This window comes from Lacerta agilis, chromosome 15 (genome assembly GCF_009819535.1).
Source record: "Lacerta agilis isolate rLacAgi1 chromosome 15, rLacAgi1.pri, whole genome shotgun sequence".
In the NCBI taxonomy this organism is placed as follows: Eukaryota; Metazoa; Chordata; class Lepidosauria; order Squamata; family Lacertidae; genus Lacerta; species Lacerta agilis.
In genome coordinates, this window is record NC_046326.1 from 614,984 (window position 1) to 631,904 (window position 16,921).

A 16,921-nucleotide genomic window follows, 5' to 3' on the forward strand; every position below is an offset into this window, starting at 1 on the left:
GGGAGAGAATTTTTTTTAATACACACCTTCCTAATTCACACTTTCTGGAAAGAACACATGGGCTGAAACACAAACATTCTTAGAAATCTCAACATCTCCAAATTCCTCAATGCTGTTCTCCTACCAAAAATGTGTCTACTGTGTCCATCAGGAGAAAGTGTGCCTAAGAATACAGGTTAAAAGTATCATACATTGAAAGTATCATACAAAGTGCATTTTATCTGGGGAAGCTGCATGCAAAAATGTGCATATTAGGATAAATGTAATCTAAACTGCTGGTGAATTTTTATGATGATTTAAAAAAACCACAAAACAAGCTGATGTGAACTCAAGACAGGAGTCCCCAAACTAAGGCCCGGGGGCCGGATGCAGCCCAATTGCCTTCTAAATGCGGCCCACGGACGGTCTGGGAATCAGCGTGTTTTTACACGAGTAGAATGTGTCCTTTTATTTAAAATGCATCTCTGGGTTATTTGTGGGGTCTGCCTGGTGTTTTTACATGAGTAGAATGTGTGCTTTTATTTAAAACAAAATAAAAAACATTAAAAAATTCCTTCCAGTAGCACCTTAGAGACCAACTAAGTTTGTTCTTGGTGCTTTTGTGTGCATGCACACTTCTTCAGATACACTGAAACAGAAGTCACCAGACCCTTATACCGTATATAGTGAGAGAGGGGGAGAGGTATTACTCAGAAGGGTGGTGGGAATGGGTGATGGGCTGATGGGTGTGGAAAACCTGTTGAAGACTGCTAACGACTGCAATTGGTCTTGTAGCCTTTTGCAGACCTTTCCCTTAGCTTGGGTACGCGTTGCTTCCCTGGGAGGGAGGGAGGAGTCAAAAAGAACACCGAGGGTTGATCCAGAGAAAGCGTTTATTTTCTGCTTCCTAGGATGGCAGAAAGGCACCTGCATGATCATTCACAGCAAACACACCCAACAGACGATACATACAGCTTTTATCCCTTCAAAGTCCCTCTTTCCCCCCTCCCTTCATGAGTTTATGCACATAATGTTTTACAACCTTGTTATTGGGTGAAAATTCCTGTTTTTCACTCTTATCTCAAAGTAAGGATCAGTCAGCCCTTGGCTCGCTTCTGGTGCCTGTCTCTCCTTGTAACAATTCAAACTTAATTCTATTGTGTTTTAGGTTCGCTTAGTACGGTATGTGAAGCTGGGACCATAATAAATTTCATTCCATTTCATCCTACACCCTCTCAAGAGTCCTGGGGACTGTAGTTTACCACCCACACAACTAACATTCCCAGCACCTTTAAACTACATTCCCCAGGATTCTTTGGGGGGAGAAATGTGCTTTAAATCTATGGTGTGTATACAGCCGTAGTGCATGGGATTTGAATTCAGGTCTCTGAAATCCAAACTTGGAAGGCTGACATTTGGATGAATCTGCACAACAGAGATGGAGGACCCTTGGCTCTGCTGATATTGTTAGACTCCAGTTCCCATGAGCCCCTGCCAGCACAGCCAATGGTAACGAGTAAAGGGAAATCTGGAGGATCACACAGTCCCCATCCCTGCTATAGAAGTTCCTACCTAGTGAGAGAAGTTCAGTCTATGTGACCTTTGGGTGTCTTCCAGAGCCATGTTTGTATGCTGCACTATCTATCAGTTCCAAGTGCACTCAAATTTTTGGACTGACATTCCTAAATTACGACTCAGCTCCATTGTGGCCAGTGCCAAACAGCTTTTTCCAAGCCATTTCCAAAAGTGCTTCGCTCAGCGTTACAGAACATGGTAGGGTTGGGGAGGAAGGAAGCCTGCAGCTATTATATCCATCTCAGAGCATCAGGCACTTCAAGGTGGTTTGGGGACAAAATTCCCAATGTGAGCGGTGAGACCGCCTGCCAACATCTCCACAGTTTGCATTTATGATCCTGAACCAGGCGTTTCTGAAGAATAATTAGTTTTAAGGTGCAGGAGAGAGCAGTGACATCTGGACAATGAATAACCTGCACTCCTGGCTCACTTGTTCATCAAGGAAACACTGTCAGCGGGATACGCAGGGACTAGAGAAATCCTTCCTTTGTTGGGCAATTTGCATAGAGGAACCTCAAAGCATCTTAAATGAAGTGGTGAGAGTGTGTTTAAAAAAAGGGGGGGATTCCAATTCATCTCACGTTTGTATAATTTGAAGATCTCTCACTCACTTGCACACATGCAGGCACACACTGACATGCCTACCACACACCATAGGAGCCAATTCCTAGGGGCCCCCTTGACCCCTGCAATAAAATATTTGAGGGGTCTAACAATTGAATATAACAATAAACAATATGAATATGACAGCCATTAGAAATGTGGTTTAGTCTCTAAAATATTATCTAGAGTTTGCATCTGAGGCAGCTACGCAAAATCTGGCCACCCTTAGCATGCTCTCTGGATCCTTATCCTTCATTAGGGATTTTAAGCATTGACATTCAGACCCACTTGGAATTTTCTGTATAACAGGGGTGATAAAGACTGAGCAAATATCCTCATAAAAACGACATTGTAGCAAGACACGAGAGACGGTTTCTACCTCTATCAGGCCACAGGGGCAGACTTGCTCTTCATATGGTTTACCCACATATCTGCCCTGCAATAAGGCAGATGGCAGCTCGTTGAATCTAGTGAGGGTGAACGTCCATCTATATTTAGATATTTGTAATTTTGACTGATATATTGCTGGAGTAAAACCGTCTATGCAAACTATGGCAAGTTCTTAAAGAAATGGGAGTGCCGGATCACCTCATTTGTCTCCTGAGAAATCTCTATGTGGGACAAGAAGCTACAGTTAGAACTGGATATGGAACAACTGATTGGTTCAAAATTGGGAAAGGAGTACGACAAGGCTGTATATTGTCTCCCTGCTTATTCAACTTATATGCAGAATTCATCATGCGAAAGGCTGGACTGGATGAATCCCAAGCCAGAATTAAGATTGCCGGAAGAAATATCAACAACCTCAGATAGGCTGATGACACAACCTTGATGGCAGAAAGTGAGGAGGAATTAAAGAACCTTTTAATGAGGGTGAAAGAGGAGAGCGCAAGATATGGTCTGAAGCATCAAAAAAACTAAGATCACGGCCACTGGTCCCATCACCTCATGGCAAATAGAAGGGGAAGAAATGGAGGAAGTGAGAGATTTTACTTTCTTGGGCTCCATGATCACTGCAGATGGTGACAGCAGTCACGAAATTAAAAGACGCCTGCTTCTTGGGAGGAAAGCAATGACAAACCTAGACAGCATCTTAAAAAACAGAGACATCACCTTGCCGACAAAGGTCCGTATAGTTCAAGCTATGATTTTCCCAGTAGTAATGTATGGAAGTGAGAGCTGGACCATAAAGAAGACTGATCGTCGAAGAATTGATGCTTTTGAATTATGGTGCTGGAGGAGACTCTTGAGAGTCCCATGGACTACAAGAAGATCAAACTTATCCATCCTTAAAAAAATCAGCCCTGAGTGCTCACTAGAAGGACAGATCCTTAAGTTGAGTCTCTCTTCCAACTCTATGATTCTATGATTCTACTTTGGCCACCTCATGAGAAGAGAAGACTCCCTAGAAAAGACCCTGATATTGGGAAAGATGGAGGGCACAAGGAGAAGGGGACAGCAGAGGATGAGATGGTTGGACAGTGTTCTCGAAGCGACTGGCATGAGTTTGGCCAAACTGCGGGAGGCAGTGGAGGATAGGGGTGCCTGGCGTGCTGTGGTCCATGGGGTCATGAAGAGTCGGACACGACTGAACGACTGAACAACAACAAAACCGTCTTTGATTGGGTGCTTATTCATCTCACTCACATGACACTGAAATTCTACGTCCCAGATTTGTTGGCAAATTGTTGCTCTGGCTTTCTCATAACCTGCGGCTATCAGTGCCTGTGGCAAAAATTCCAAGTCTTTTAGCTTTTTGTATAATGTAGTTTTCAATTTTGATTGATAGGGATCCAGTAGGGTTAAGGGTGCCAACCCGACAGGGAAGAAGATTAGTTTTATCCAGTAATGGATCTTCAGGATCCATATCCAAGTTCTAACAGGGATTCGAACGACTTCCAAGCGAACAGCTATATTAAACAGGCAAGAAGGGATCCCTAGTAGGGAATGATAAAACTTGGTTTGAAAGGTCTCTAAGGGATCAAAATTTTGAAAGCTGCAGATCTGTGAGCCATAAGTCAGTTGTGATAGTACCTTTGCAGCAAAGACCCGGGAGGCTGCCAGAATATATTTGCCACCTTTTCCATAAAAAAACCTTATGATAGCTGTCAGGGAACTGCCCTCACCCCCGCGTAAGGTCTCGCCAATGTACAGAGAGCCCCGACACCACCTAAGCAGCGATACCTCTCCCAGCGGGCAAAGTGACTCCTCCTCTGGTGGGGAAGGGCAGGGAACCAGCCATCTGGAGAGGCAGCAGCTTGAGGATATTGCTGAGAGCCCCAGTGCCTCCCGCAACATTTGTTTAGAGGGGAGCACGCCACTTCGGTCACCCCAGTTGTGCAGGGGGGTCAAAAGGAGACAGGGGATGAGGTGCCTGGGGATGACGAAATTCCTTTGTTGGGGTCACAGCTGGAAACTGGCACTCCTGGATTCTGCTAGCGACTGATACAGTCATATTTTTCAGCTCTCTGCTTGTAAATAGCTTAGCAGAATAAAACTGTTAAAAGACAGTTCAGACTCATGCCTGCTTATTCATGAGCAACCTAAGCCAAACCTGACAGCAATCCAGGAGTCCTCAACGTTGCTCACGAGTAGTTCCTGCTAAAACCCAGTGATGAGTGACGAAGAGAAAGGCGCGAGGGCCAAAGTCACAGGGGGCTGCTGCCAGTGCTGGGCAGAAGGCTGATGTTCGGCGGGAGCAGGCAGAGTTCTGGCAGAGGAATGTGGAGTTGGAAGCCCACATTAAGGAGATCACAGGCAGGCTCGAGGAGCATCGATTGCATGCAGGGGAAAGGACCACCCCATTGGCAGAAAGGTACTGGCTCTAGTGAGCAAGTTCAGTGGAAATCCCGAAGAGTACCTGGGCTTTAAGACTGAGATAAATTATGCCCTGGAATTGCAGAAAAAGGAGTTTGCCAATGACAAGGAGCGGGTAGCTTTTGCGGTGTCGCACTTGGAGGGAAGTGCCTGGGAATGGGTCAGGCCCCTAATAGCGGGAGGGACCCCTGCGCTGAAGAACTTGGCAGCCTTTAATGAGGCCATGGATGCGATGGTTACTAGCGAAGTGCAGTTAGATGTAATGCGGCAAGAACTCCAAACGCTCAAGCAGTCTCCTTCTTTGGAGGTCTTTAAGCAGAGGCTTGACAGCCATCTGTCAGGAATGCTTTGATCGTGTTTCCTGCTTGGCAGGGGGTTGGACTGGATGGCCCTTGTGGTCTCTTCCAACTCTATGATTCTATGATTCTATGATTCTATGACGGTGCGCTCTTATTGGTCTCAACTTGCAATGCTGACCCATAAGCTGGGTTGGGATCTGCTCTTGGAACCCCTGCAAGCCCTGTTCATGCAGGGGTTAAACCCAAGCATTGAGGACGAGCTCTCGAGAGGTCCAAGGTCGAAGAGTATGGATGAGCTCACCAAGTCGGCTTTATCGATTGGGATTCATCAGGAGGCATTATTTTGGGAAAGGCGGGAAGGCAAGGGGGAGCATTCCCATAGCTATATTTGCCAGAGAGACCTTTTGGCAGCACGCCCGGGCATGGCGATGTGCCCAGGCTTCCACCTGAGGAGCTGATGGAAATTGGAACAGCCTGCGTGCGGGACTTTTCAAATACCACGGTCCCAAGGAAAACAGAGGGAAAAGGCTGGAAAGCCACCAAGAAATGCTTCCTGTGTGAGCTCCCAGACCATTTCGCCAAAGTGTGCCCACAGCACAGGGCCTGGCAGCGAATGACAGGCACTGCTGTGAAAGAGGTGGGAGCAGAGGCACAAGAGCAGGGAAGAGGGCAAGCCTGGCTGCAGGAAAGGGAGGGCAGCGGTCAGGCGGAAAGGCAAGAGCAGCCCCTCCAGGAGAGACAGCTCCCTCGCTGTACCCTCCCAAAGTGGGAATTGTGGTCAAGGTGGTTCTGGAGCTTCCCAACGGGTACCTGGTGGAGGTGGACGCCTTAGTGGACTCAGGTGCGAGTGCAAACTTTTTTTGCAGAGAATTTGCATTGGAGCAGCAGATTCATCTACTTCCTTAGGACTTGCCCTTGCAAGTCACTACCATTGACGGAAGGGAACTGTTGGGAGGAGAAGTCATGCATCAAACCCCTGCCATGAAGATGTGGGTGTCCAGGCACTCGGCGACCATTGCATTCAATGTGACCACCTTGGCAGGACCTCCCATCATTCTGGGCATGAGTTGGCTCCACCTTCATGACCCTGTAGTGTCTTGGCACCAAAGGTCACTTACCTTCAGCTCAGCGCATTGTATGGAGAGCTGTCTGGGGGAGGATGGTGCCAGGAACCACCGGGCCAAGGCCACAACAGCCAGGTTAGAGGTGACTGGGGGGATACCCCTGCAGTATTGGGATTTCTCGGAGGTATTCAGGGAGCAGGAGGCGGACAAGCTGCCTCCTCACCGCCCCTATGACTGTAAAATCAACCTGGTCCCCGGGGCCAAACTACCAGCGGGGAAGCTATACTCCATGTTGGATCAGGAGATCCAGGAGCTGAAGGAATTCATTAACAAGATTCTGAGAAGGAGTTTTATTCATGAATCCAAGGCAGTTGGGGGAAGTCCAGTCTTCTTCATAGACAAGAAACGGTCCACACTGTAGTTGATTTCAGAATCGTGAATTCCTTGACTGAACCCATCACTTATCCCATGCTTTGCATCGATGATTTGCTGGCAAGGGTGAGGAAGGGGAAGCTCTTCACCAAGTTGGACCTCCGGGGGGCTTACAACCTCATCTGGGTGCGTGAGGGGGATGAGTGGAAGACGACCATGTTCATGCCCCTGGGGGCCTTTGAATACCTCGTCATGCCTTTTGGACTGCAAGCCGGATCCCCATGTTTCCAGGCCTTCATGCATCACGTGCTAGGGTCCTTGCTGTACAAGAACTGTGTCTGTTTCTTGGATTTTCAGAAATAGACTGGAAAGAGAAGTTGCTGGATTGCAACTCATTACCAAACTCAAAACCATGGAGAGATCTGGTCTGAACAAAGACATTGTATTATTATCGCATTATACATGACAAAGCTATCTTTAGCCTTCTCACCCCTTGCTTTTTCCTTTAGGACTAATTGCAGTCGTTAACAGTCATCAACAGGTTTTCCACACCCATCAGCCAATCACCCATTCCCACCACCCTTCTGAGTAATGCCCCTCCTCACTCTCTCACTATATATAAGGGTCTGGTGACTTCTATTTCAGTGTATGTGAAGAAGTGTGCATGCACATGAAAGCTCATACCAAGAACAAACTTAGTTGGTCTCTAAGGTGCTACTGGAAGGATTTTTTAATTTTTTATTTTGTTTTGTTTCTTGGATGACATTTTGATATACTCGGAGAACGAGCAACAACACGTGCAGCATGTCAGAGAGGTGTTGGCAAGGCTGAAGGAGCACCAGCTGTATGCCAAGCTGGAGAAATGTCAGTTCCATGTGAAGCAGGTGGAGTTTCTGGGGTGCCAATTTTCTGACAAGGGTCTGGCCATGGACAAAGACAAGGTCAAGGCAGTGCTGGACTGGAAAAGCCCCAGAACCAAGATGGATGTGCAATGGTTCTTAGGGTACAGCAACTTTTACCGGAAATTAATCTGGAACTTTGCGAACCTGACCACACCCATCACTGATTACCTGAGGGGGAAGAAAGGGTTCGTGTGGACGCCAGCAGCTCAGCAGGCTTTTGAATGGCTGAAGAAAGTCTTTGCATCGGAAGAGCAGCTGCTGCATGTTGATCCTGCTAAACCCCTGCGGGTGGAAACGGACACCTCTGACCGAGCTCTGGGAGCGGTGCTCCGCCAGCAGGATGACAGAAAGGACTGGAGACCCTGTGCCTTTTACTCCCGGAAGCTCAACAAGTCTGAACAGAACTACACTATCTGGGACAAGGAACTTCTGGCGATCCACATGGCCTTCAAACAGTGGCGGCAGGGGACTTCCGGTGAAGCGCCATTCCGTGCAGAAAAGAAAAGGAGGACTCTGTAAGTACTGAGCATAATTTTCCCCTAAATTTTGGAATTTGGCTTATGGAGAGAGGTTTAAAGAGGAAGTCCGTCTCTCTCTCTGACAGCGGCAAGATTAAAGTAACGTTACTGAACTGAAGCCGCGAAAGACTTGCTTTTAAGTTTTGTGTTGATTTCTATAGACTGTTGAAAACCCTGTTAAGGGTATAGAACTTGAAATATCCAAAATTTCTTCCTGTGGATTATAATTGTAAGAAGACACCGTTCACGCTCTGGAGTACGGAGTCTGGGTCAGTTAGTGGGCGGCGATTGATACTTCTTGATTGATTGTTTCCGACTTTCATTTCTGACTGGATACTTTGTTAAGTAGCAGTTCTGCTACTGTGCAAGTGAAACTTTTTAAATTTTCATGCTGGAATTTGGACTATAAGTGTCGAGTTGTCTTGGATTGTTACTTTTTTAGACTGTTTTGTGCTTCTTTTCCTGACCTTTGAGAAGTACAAACTTGGAACTTTTTAAATGTGCATTTCAAAGTGTTGGAGCTGGGATTGCATGGGATTCTTGTTGTGAAAGGACTGTGCTGTGGACTGTTTGCTTTTTGGCTCAGCCTTGGAAGCCACCCGGTGTTATTTGGAGGATTGTTTGGGTTTGTAACCTACAGAGAGTAAAGTGACCTTGAGTTCCCAGCTGCAGATTGTTTGGATATGGAAGCGGCGACACCACTTGGTTCTACAAGAGCAACAACAAAACAGTTGAAGGAAGATAAACAGAAGGAAAAGCAGAAAAGGAAAACTTCTGCAACTAAATCATTTGAAGAGCAAATGCTAGCAGCCTTTGAAAAAATTAATGCATCTATTCGAGCTGTGTCAGATGATTTAAAAGAATCTACAGTAGATCTCAAGAAATCCATTCAATCAGTGGAGAGTACAGTGAAGCAGAACACTCAAGAAATTAAACAGATTGGAAAGGAAGTTAAAGTACTGAAAGAAGAATCAGAACAATTCAAAGTTAAAATTACGGCTGTGGAGAATAGAGTTGAACAATTGGACACAAATAAATTTCAAAGGCTTGAGAATCAGCAAAGAGACGTACAGGAACAACTGGCTTTTTTGCAGCTAAAGGAAAGAGAACAGAACCTAAGGTTGAGACATCTTCCTGAACTGGAACAAGAGAGCCTTAAGGACTTTATAGTTAAAGAATTTTCTGCTTTCTGGGAACTGGAAGAGAATGACCTGCAGACATTTATAGTCAAGGCCTATAGATTTGGAGCCAAAGGCAAGAAGAATACAAATACTGTTAATGATTGTATGATAGTGTTCCAGAACAAGCAGCAGAGAGATCAGATTCTTGACTTTCATTACAAGAATAACTTGGTGGTACAAAAGCATCCGGTGATTATTTATGAGGACATCCCCAGATACTTCCTTAATTTAAGATTTGGATTTAATGATTTGGCTGCAGAATTAAGGAGTAGGAAGATATCTTACAGCTGGGAGTTTCCAAAAGGCCTAACGTTCAGATACAAAGAAAGAAGAGTCAGGATAAGATCGATTGAGGACAAACAGAAGTTTTTGGAGAAACACGCACCAGATTTTAAAGGTTTATCACTAGATCCGTCAAGACTCTTCCCATCTATACCAGGGAAACCAGCACCAGAAGAAGAAGAATCAGAAAAGGAGGAAGGAGCAGTCGGGGGAGCAGGTTGCTGAGCAAGATGATGCTGAAGTTATTGACGTGGAATGTCCACAGTCTGAACCAGAGGTCTAAGAGACATAGAGTGAATTATGCATTAGAAAAGAAGAATTTGCATGTAATTTGTTAACAGGAGATCCATGTAATCAGACAGCATAGAAGGATTCTACAAAATAAAAAATTAGGTCAAGAATTTGTGTCTTCAGATAAGGTCAAGAAGAGAGGAGTTGTAATCTATGCAAAGGAGAAATACAACCCAAGACAACTGTTCAAGGATGAAGAAGGGAGATATATTGCGATTGAAATTACTGTGCAAGGCGAAAAATACATAATACTGGGAATTTATGCACCAAATGATGGAAAATCAACTTTCTTTAAGAAGATCCATGACATCTTATTGGATTATATGGCCTACAATCTTATTTGCCTTGGAGACTTCAATGGGGCAGTTTCCACATTGATGGACAGATCACAAAGGACTAAAATTACAAACGAAGGGAAACTGCCAAAAACTTTATTTGAAATGGTGGACAATTTGGATTTGATAGATTCATGGAGACTGAAGAATCCAGAATGTATAACTTACTGCTAGAGTGGCATACGAAAGATGAAATGGTTAAATCAGTGATGATTGATTGGGCTAAAGATGTTGGGCATAATATAATGTTGGAGGATTGGGAGAGACTGTGGAGGGAAGGTACTAAGTTTACTGCATGCAATGTTTTAAGAGAAAATATTATGAAAATGATCTACAGATGGTATTTAACGCCAGTTAAGCTAGCTAAGATGTATCATGGTCTGTGTAATAAATGCTGGAAGTGTAAGCAGGTAGAAGGTACCTTCTTTCATATGTGGTGGACGCAGGCCCAAACAGAGGGTGGGCCATATGGGCCATTTGGCCCGGGCCTCCGATTCCAAAGGGGGCCTCGGTCAGGCTCACTTGTCTAATCTCAGCCTATTGGACGGCAGCTTCATTTCTTGATTAGCTCCTGAACCCCAGAGACAAAGGCACAGGGCAGACTCATGTAAAAAAATCCCAAAATCCCTTGCAGAATCCCAAAAATTTCCACTCCCCCCCCCACCATAGGGTAGGTGGGCTTACCTGGCTGGTTGCCACCCATCTTTCTATAGCTGGGGGTTGGGCAAAGGTTGGTAAAGGCCTTTTCAGCCCAAGCTCATCTTTGTTTTCTTAGCAGCTACACTACTCTTGGTCTTCGTTAGGTAAGTGTTTCTTACCTAATTCTGGGGCTGGGATGCGACCTGCTGGGCATCCTGAGGATGCTGGGGGCTGGCTCTGGGCGGTTGTGAAGGCCTCAGAGGCCTCCGATGGCCTGGAGGCCAATTGTGGAGCCTCTGCAGGTCCGGGGGAGTTCAGGGCTTGCCTCAGGGAGGCTGCAAGGCTTCGGAGGCTGATGGAGGCCTACAGGCCCATCGTGGAGCCTCCGCAGGTCCGGGGGAGTTTGGGGCTTGCCTTTGGGAGGCTGCAAGGCTTTGGAGGCCCATTGCGGCCTACAGTCCCATCGCGGAGCCTCCGCAAGCCCGGCAGAGGTCGGGGCTTGGCTTCGGAAGGCGGCAAGGCCTCTGAGAGCTTGGGAAACTCACTTCCAGGTTGAAATCTCAAAGAGCAAGCTGCTAGGACCTGGCAGTGCAAATGGTATCACAAGCCAGGGCTTAAATGACTCTAGATAGTCGTAATGTACTCATGAGGTTCTGACAGACAACACACTTCAGCCAGATTACGGAGTTTCATTTTTTTTTAAACAGATTTTTACAGATCAGTTCCGTAGAGCGTAGACATGAGTAGCACAGGGAGGAAGTTCGAAAGTGGTGCATCAAAGAGAAAACGCGCTAAACAACAAGACGCAGCTGTAAAACAATCAAAATCTATTACTGCATTCGTAGTCAGAAGTCAACAAGTCAACCCTGTTAATCATCTTGCTGAATCAGGAACTTCCGTTATAGAGGTTAATAATATTGAAGAAACTGGCGATCAATCAACCGAGCGAGCTGTGGAACTACAAGCGCCTTCTCAACAACCTGAAGATAATAATACAGAATCTTCAGTTGAAATAATCCCTGCCCCACAGCCACAAATCGATATTGGGTTAATTAATAAGAGGAATAGAAATGATACTGAGAGACTTTTAAAAGTTCAGGACTTTGAGGTACCAATGAATGTTCTGAGTGATAAGGACAATAATTCATTTCCAAGTCGTCTTTTTACTGTAATAATGAAAAATGGCGAAAAACATAAACGAGATTGGTTGTGTTGGAACCAAGTTAAGCAATCGCTGTATTGTGTACCTTGTTTTTTGTTCTCTAAAGGGGGAGTTACGGCTAATGTGAGTGCATTAACAGATCATCCAGGATGGAGTATAGAGAAAGGATGGAGAAGATTAAAGGATCGCATTCCTAGCCATGAAAATTCTAACTTACATAAAGAAAACTATATTGCGTGGAAAATGTCAAGTAGAGCTGCTCTGTGTGGTTCTGCAGTTGACAATTATGTTGTTGATCTGCTCAAGACTGAAAGTACTAAATGGAAGAAAATACTTCAACGCATCCTCAACATTATCCTGTTTCTGGCTGAGAGAGGTCTCCCTTTCCTTGGTTCTTCTGAACGACTTGGTGATAGTCACAATGGTAACTTTTTGGGTTTAGTTGAGCTCCTCAGTAAATACGATTCATTATTAGCGGAACATGTTGCACAAGTACGAAATGCACAGGAGAATGGTGTAAGGCTCCAAGTACACTACCTATCAAGTAGAATTCAAAATGAGTTTATTGAAATTTGTGGATCATTCGTCCAGAGGAGTATCATTCAAGAAGTAGTAGAAGCTAAGTATTTTGCGATTGCTGTTGATGCAACCCCTGATTGCTCTCACCAAGAACAGTTATCATTCATCATCAGATATGTGAGGAGGGAAGCTAAAAGTTTTGTGATTGAAGAGCGCTTTCTTGGTTTTCATGAATTTTCCATAAAGACTGGAGAAGAAATTGCCACTGAAATATTAGAAGTCTTAGAGAGGCTCAATTTGAACTTTCAAGACTGTGTGGGTCAAGCATATGACAATGGGTCTAACATGGCTGGAAAGTATGCAGGTGTACAGGCTATCCTAAAAGGAAATAATGGGAACTGTATTTTCTCCAGTTGTGCCAATCATACTCTGAATCTCGTTGGTACCAATTGCGCTGAAGCCTGTAACGAAGCTATTACCTTCTTTGGAACCATTCAGAAAATGTTCAATGTCTTCAGTGCAAGCCCTTCACATTGGGAGGTACTGAAGAAAAATGTTCCTGCCTCACTTCATGCAGTCTCGAAAACGAGATGGTCAGCAAGAATTGATAGTGTAAAACCAATTGCAAACCATTTTGATGGTATTCGAACTGCAGTATCTGAGATCAGTGAATTTAAAAATTTAACTGCAGAATGTAAAGCTGATGTTCGGGGAATAAAAAAATACTTGAACACTTTTGAATGTGTTGTAATGTCAAGTATTTGGATCAAACTCCTCACAATGATACATGAGATAAACTTGGTAATAGAATCACGCAATGCCACATTGGATGTTGAAAGGGACAACATAGATCAACTGCGTACAGACATTTCGAATTTTAGAGAGAAATGGAATAACATACTTCAAGAATGTCGACATGTATCAGTCAAACTAGGTGTTTCAGATACTTTTATTACTCGCAGGGGATGTCTAACTCAAGAGGATGCTGAAAAAGACTTCAGAGTGAATGTATTCTTCAAAATAATTGACTTAGTTATTGTTGGACTGACACGGCGATTTTCTGTTGTTAGGGAAATATGTGAACTTTTCGATTTTTTGTGGAAGTTCCAACACTTCAATGAGGACGAACTGATACAAAAATGCACTCAGTTTCACTTGCGATACTCAAAACATATTTCCCGTGATGAAATTCAGAGTGAAGTGCTCCTCCTTAAGCGGATTTTCGATACAAATTTCAAACTTATTTCTCCGTCACCGAAAGAAATTGCCGATCAAATACTAAACTTGAATTTGGAAAACGTTTTTCCAAACCTTCTAATTGCATTACGCATTTTCCTATCATTACCAGCTACAGTGGCCTCCAATGAGAGAAGTTTCAATATATTAAAATGGATTAAGTCTTTCTTTCGATCAACAATGGCTCAAGAACGCCTAAATGGTTTAGCAATGATAAACATAAACCATGATAAGGCGAAGTTGCTAGATTTTTCCTGCGTAATTCAATAATTCGCAGAAAAGAAAGCTAGGAAAGCATTTTTAAATGTAAATACTTAAAACAATCCTTTTCCCTATGTATTTTTAAAAAGCACTGTTTTTTTTTATTCCATCATCCAATGTTTATTGGGGGGGGGAACCTTTAGTCCATAAAAAACAAGACCCTTTCTTTCTCAACCCCACCCCCTCCCCACCGCTTGATTGTGATGCTGCTGCATTCTGCAATAACTGCAGCTTCCAGTTCAAAAGGCACCCTCCCAATGTCAGACTCAGTCCTGAAGATGGGGTTGGAACCACTGCCCCCCAATCACATTTGCTGGTGCCTGTCCAGGAGGATACCATGGTTAACGGCATCAAATGCCAATGAGGTAACAAGAAGCAGGAGCAAGGTCACACTCCCTGTCCCACACTCTGCAAAGGCCATCCATCAGGACAACCAAAGCAGACTAAGTTCTGTGGCCAGGACTCAACAGCAGATTGCAACTCAAGACTATGCTTCCTCCATAGTCACATCCTTCTGGGCATTGTACTCTTCCATGCTTGCCTCAAATTTGCTGAGTATGTGCTGGCAGACACCCATGAGATCCTCCAGCCCCTTCTGGAACATATCAACAGCCGGTAGGCCTCCTTTGGTCTGGATGCGGAGGTTTATTTTTCTTTCAGAAGGATGGGTGATGCTATATCCACAGAACTCCATATCAGGGTTTTTCATGATCATGTATTGAAGGGAGTTGCCAAGGGTGTGGTCCTCATTGTGGAACACAAACGTAAAACAGTTCTTATCTGTCCCATCTGCCCGTACCATCTGCAGCACTTGCGGCTTCTTCCTGTCCTCCTCGTCCCCCATCCTCTTCCTTGTGAGGCCGCCAAGTGCAGAGGACATAAAAAGCACTGTTGTATATCTATATTTTTCCGTTTTGTCTTTATATGCAGATACGGTTCAAGTCTTGAAATAAAATTATTTGTCAGCATAACTTTTGTAAAAATTATTTATATACTTACTTGTTTATAAGACTTCAGTGATCCCCAGAGAGAAAAAAGGGGGGGGCACATTATGTACCTGGCCCGGGCCTCTGCCTGGCTCTGCAAGGCCCTGGGTGGACGTGCCCAAAGGTAAAGGACTTCTGGAAGAAGATTTATAATGAGCTTAAAAAGCTGTTGAAAAACACATTCACTAAGAAATCAGAGGCCTTTCTGCTGGGCATGAGCAACTATGAAATTCCCAACAAAGACAGAACATTTTTTTATGTATGCCACTACAGCTGCTAGGATTTTGATAGCTAAAAACTGGAAAACTGAAGAATTACCAACAGTGGAAGATTGGCAGGTGATGTTGATTGAATACATGGAACTCGCAGAACTGACCGTGAAACTCCGAGGCCAGAGGGAGGAATTGGTGCAAGAGGAATGGAAGAAATTCAATGAGTATTTGAAACGACGTGGAAAGATTTGAAACCAAAATCAGAAGGACATTTTAGGCTACAGTATTGTTAGAAGTTAGTTGAAAATAGGATATAAGAAGTAGTTAGAATTATGTTATGTGGATTTTATTAGGATTATAATTGAGTTAAATGTTGATTGAGGGTTATAATGATAAGATTAGGTGAGAAAGAGGATTTTACAATGTTACAAAGTTACTAAAGAAGATTTGAAATGAACGCAGAAGAGAGGATGCGAGGAGGTCCCAATAGTATGTTATGATTATGATAAAGACAGATTTTTTTTAGTATTTTTAGTATTTTTGTAGTTTTGTAGTTTTTTGTTTGCTGTTGTTTGTTTTATTGTATTTTGTATTGTTTGTTTTATTGGAAAATTTAATAAATTCTTTATAAAAAAACAAATATACAAACAGTGGTGGCACTTTTTCATTGGGGCCAGACAGCAGATCCAAGTATGCATGGATCATAAGAACCTGGAGTACTGGCACACAGCACGAATCCTCAACCAGAAGTGGATCAGGTAGGTGGAGTTTTTCGCCAATTTCAACTTTCAGATTCATTACGTTCCGGGGGAGCAGAACGTGAGAGCAGATGCGTTGTCCAGGAAACCGGAGTACCTGGAAGACGATGGGCCACCGGTGGCAAGACACATGTTTCAAACCGAGAGATGGACCTGTGGAGGGACTATGGCAGAAGCGTCGGAGTTGCTTAGACACACTCGGCTGGACTGCTTCGCACAACAGAAACTCAAGGAACTCCAGGAGGGTCGAGGGTTGGAGGAAGGTTTCAAGGAAAGGGGAGGGCTCTTGTTTTACAAAGGGTCACTGTATGTTCCTGGGGAGGAGTTCAGAGCCCGAGTGCTAAGACAACTGCACGATAACCCCACGGCAGGACATTTTGGACAGCATAAAACCATCCTGTTGGTCGCCAGCGACTTTTGGTGGCCCAAGATGCAGGATTATGTGAGGGATTATGTGAGTGGGTGTGACACATGTCAGTGGGCCAAGGGGGAAAACAGGACCTTGGGAGGGCTGCTGGAGCCCTTGTCTGTCCTGGGAGGGCCTTGGTATCCATTGATTTCATAACAGACTTGCCCGTATCCAGTGGGAAAACTGCAGTGTTGGGGGTAGTAGATATTCTGACTAAAATGTGCCACTTTGTGGCCTGCCCCAGAGCCGTGTTGGCAGAGGACATAGCCAAACTCTTCGTCGACCACATTTTTCGCCTGCATGGAGTGCCTTTGAGGGTGGTGAGTGATCGTGGAAGACAGTTTACCTCTCGCTTTTGGTGCAAACTCATGAGTTTGTTGCAGGTAGAGGCAAACTTTTCCATGGCCAGGCACCCGCAGACCAATGGGCAAGCGGAAAGGGCCAATTCCTGCAGCAATACTTGCGCTGTTATGTCAATCAAAGACAAAATGAGGCGTGTAGTGGTGATAGGGGATTCCCTA

General features: G+C 44.5%; 1 protein-coding gene across 1 annotated transcript; it reads right to left on the reverse strand.

The window, feature by feature from the left end:
• Positions 1 to 14,362: 14,362 nt before the first annotated feature.
• LOC117059936 (DNA-directed RNA polymerases I and III subunit RPAC2-like) lies at positions 14,363 to 14,881 on the reverse strand. The gene has a single exon (XM_033171889.1). The coding sequence runs from the start codon at positions 14,877 to 14,879 to the stop codon at positions 14,523 to 14,525; it is 357 nt and encodes a 118-aa protein (XP_033027780.1). The 5' UTR covers positions 14,880 to 14,881; the 3' UTR covers positions 14,363 to 14,522.
• Between the last annotated feature and the right edge of the window lie 2,040 nt (positions 14,882 to 16,921).

Excerpts from the sequence above, each read along its gene's own strand:
- LOC117059936 (XM_033171889.1), bottom strand. The coding sequence starts at position 14,879 with ATGGGGGACGAGGAGGACAGGAAGAAGCCGCAAGTGCTGCAGATGGTA.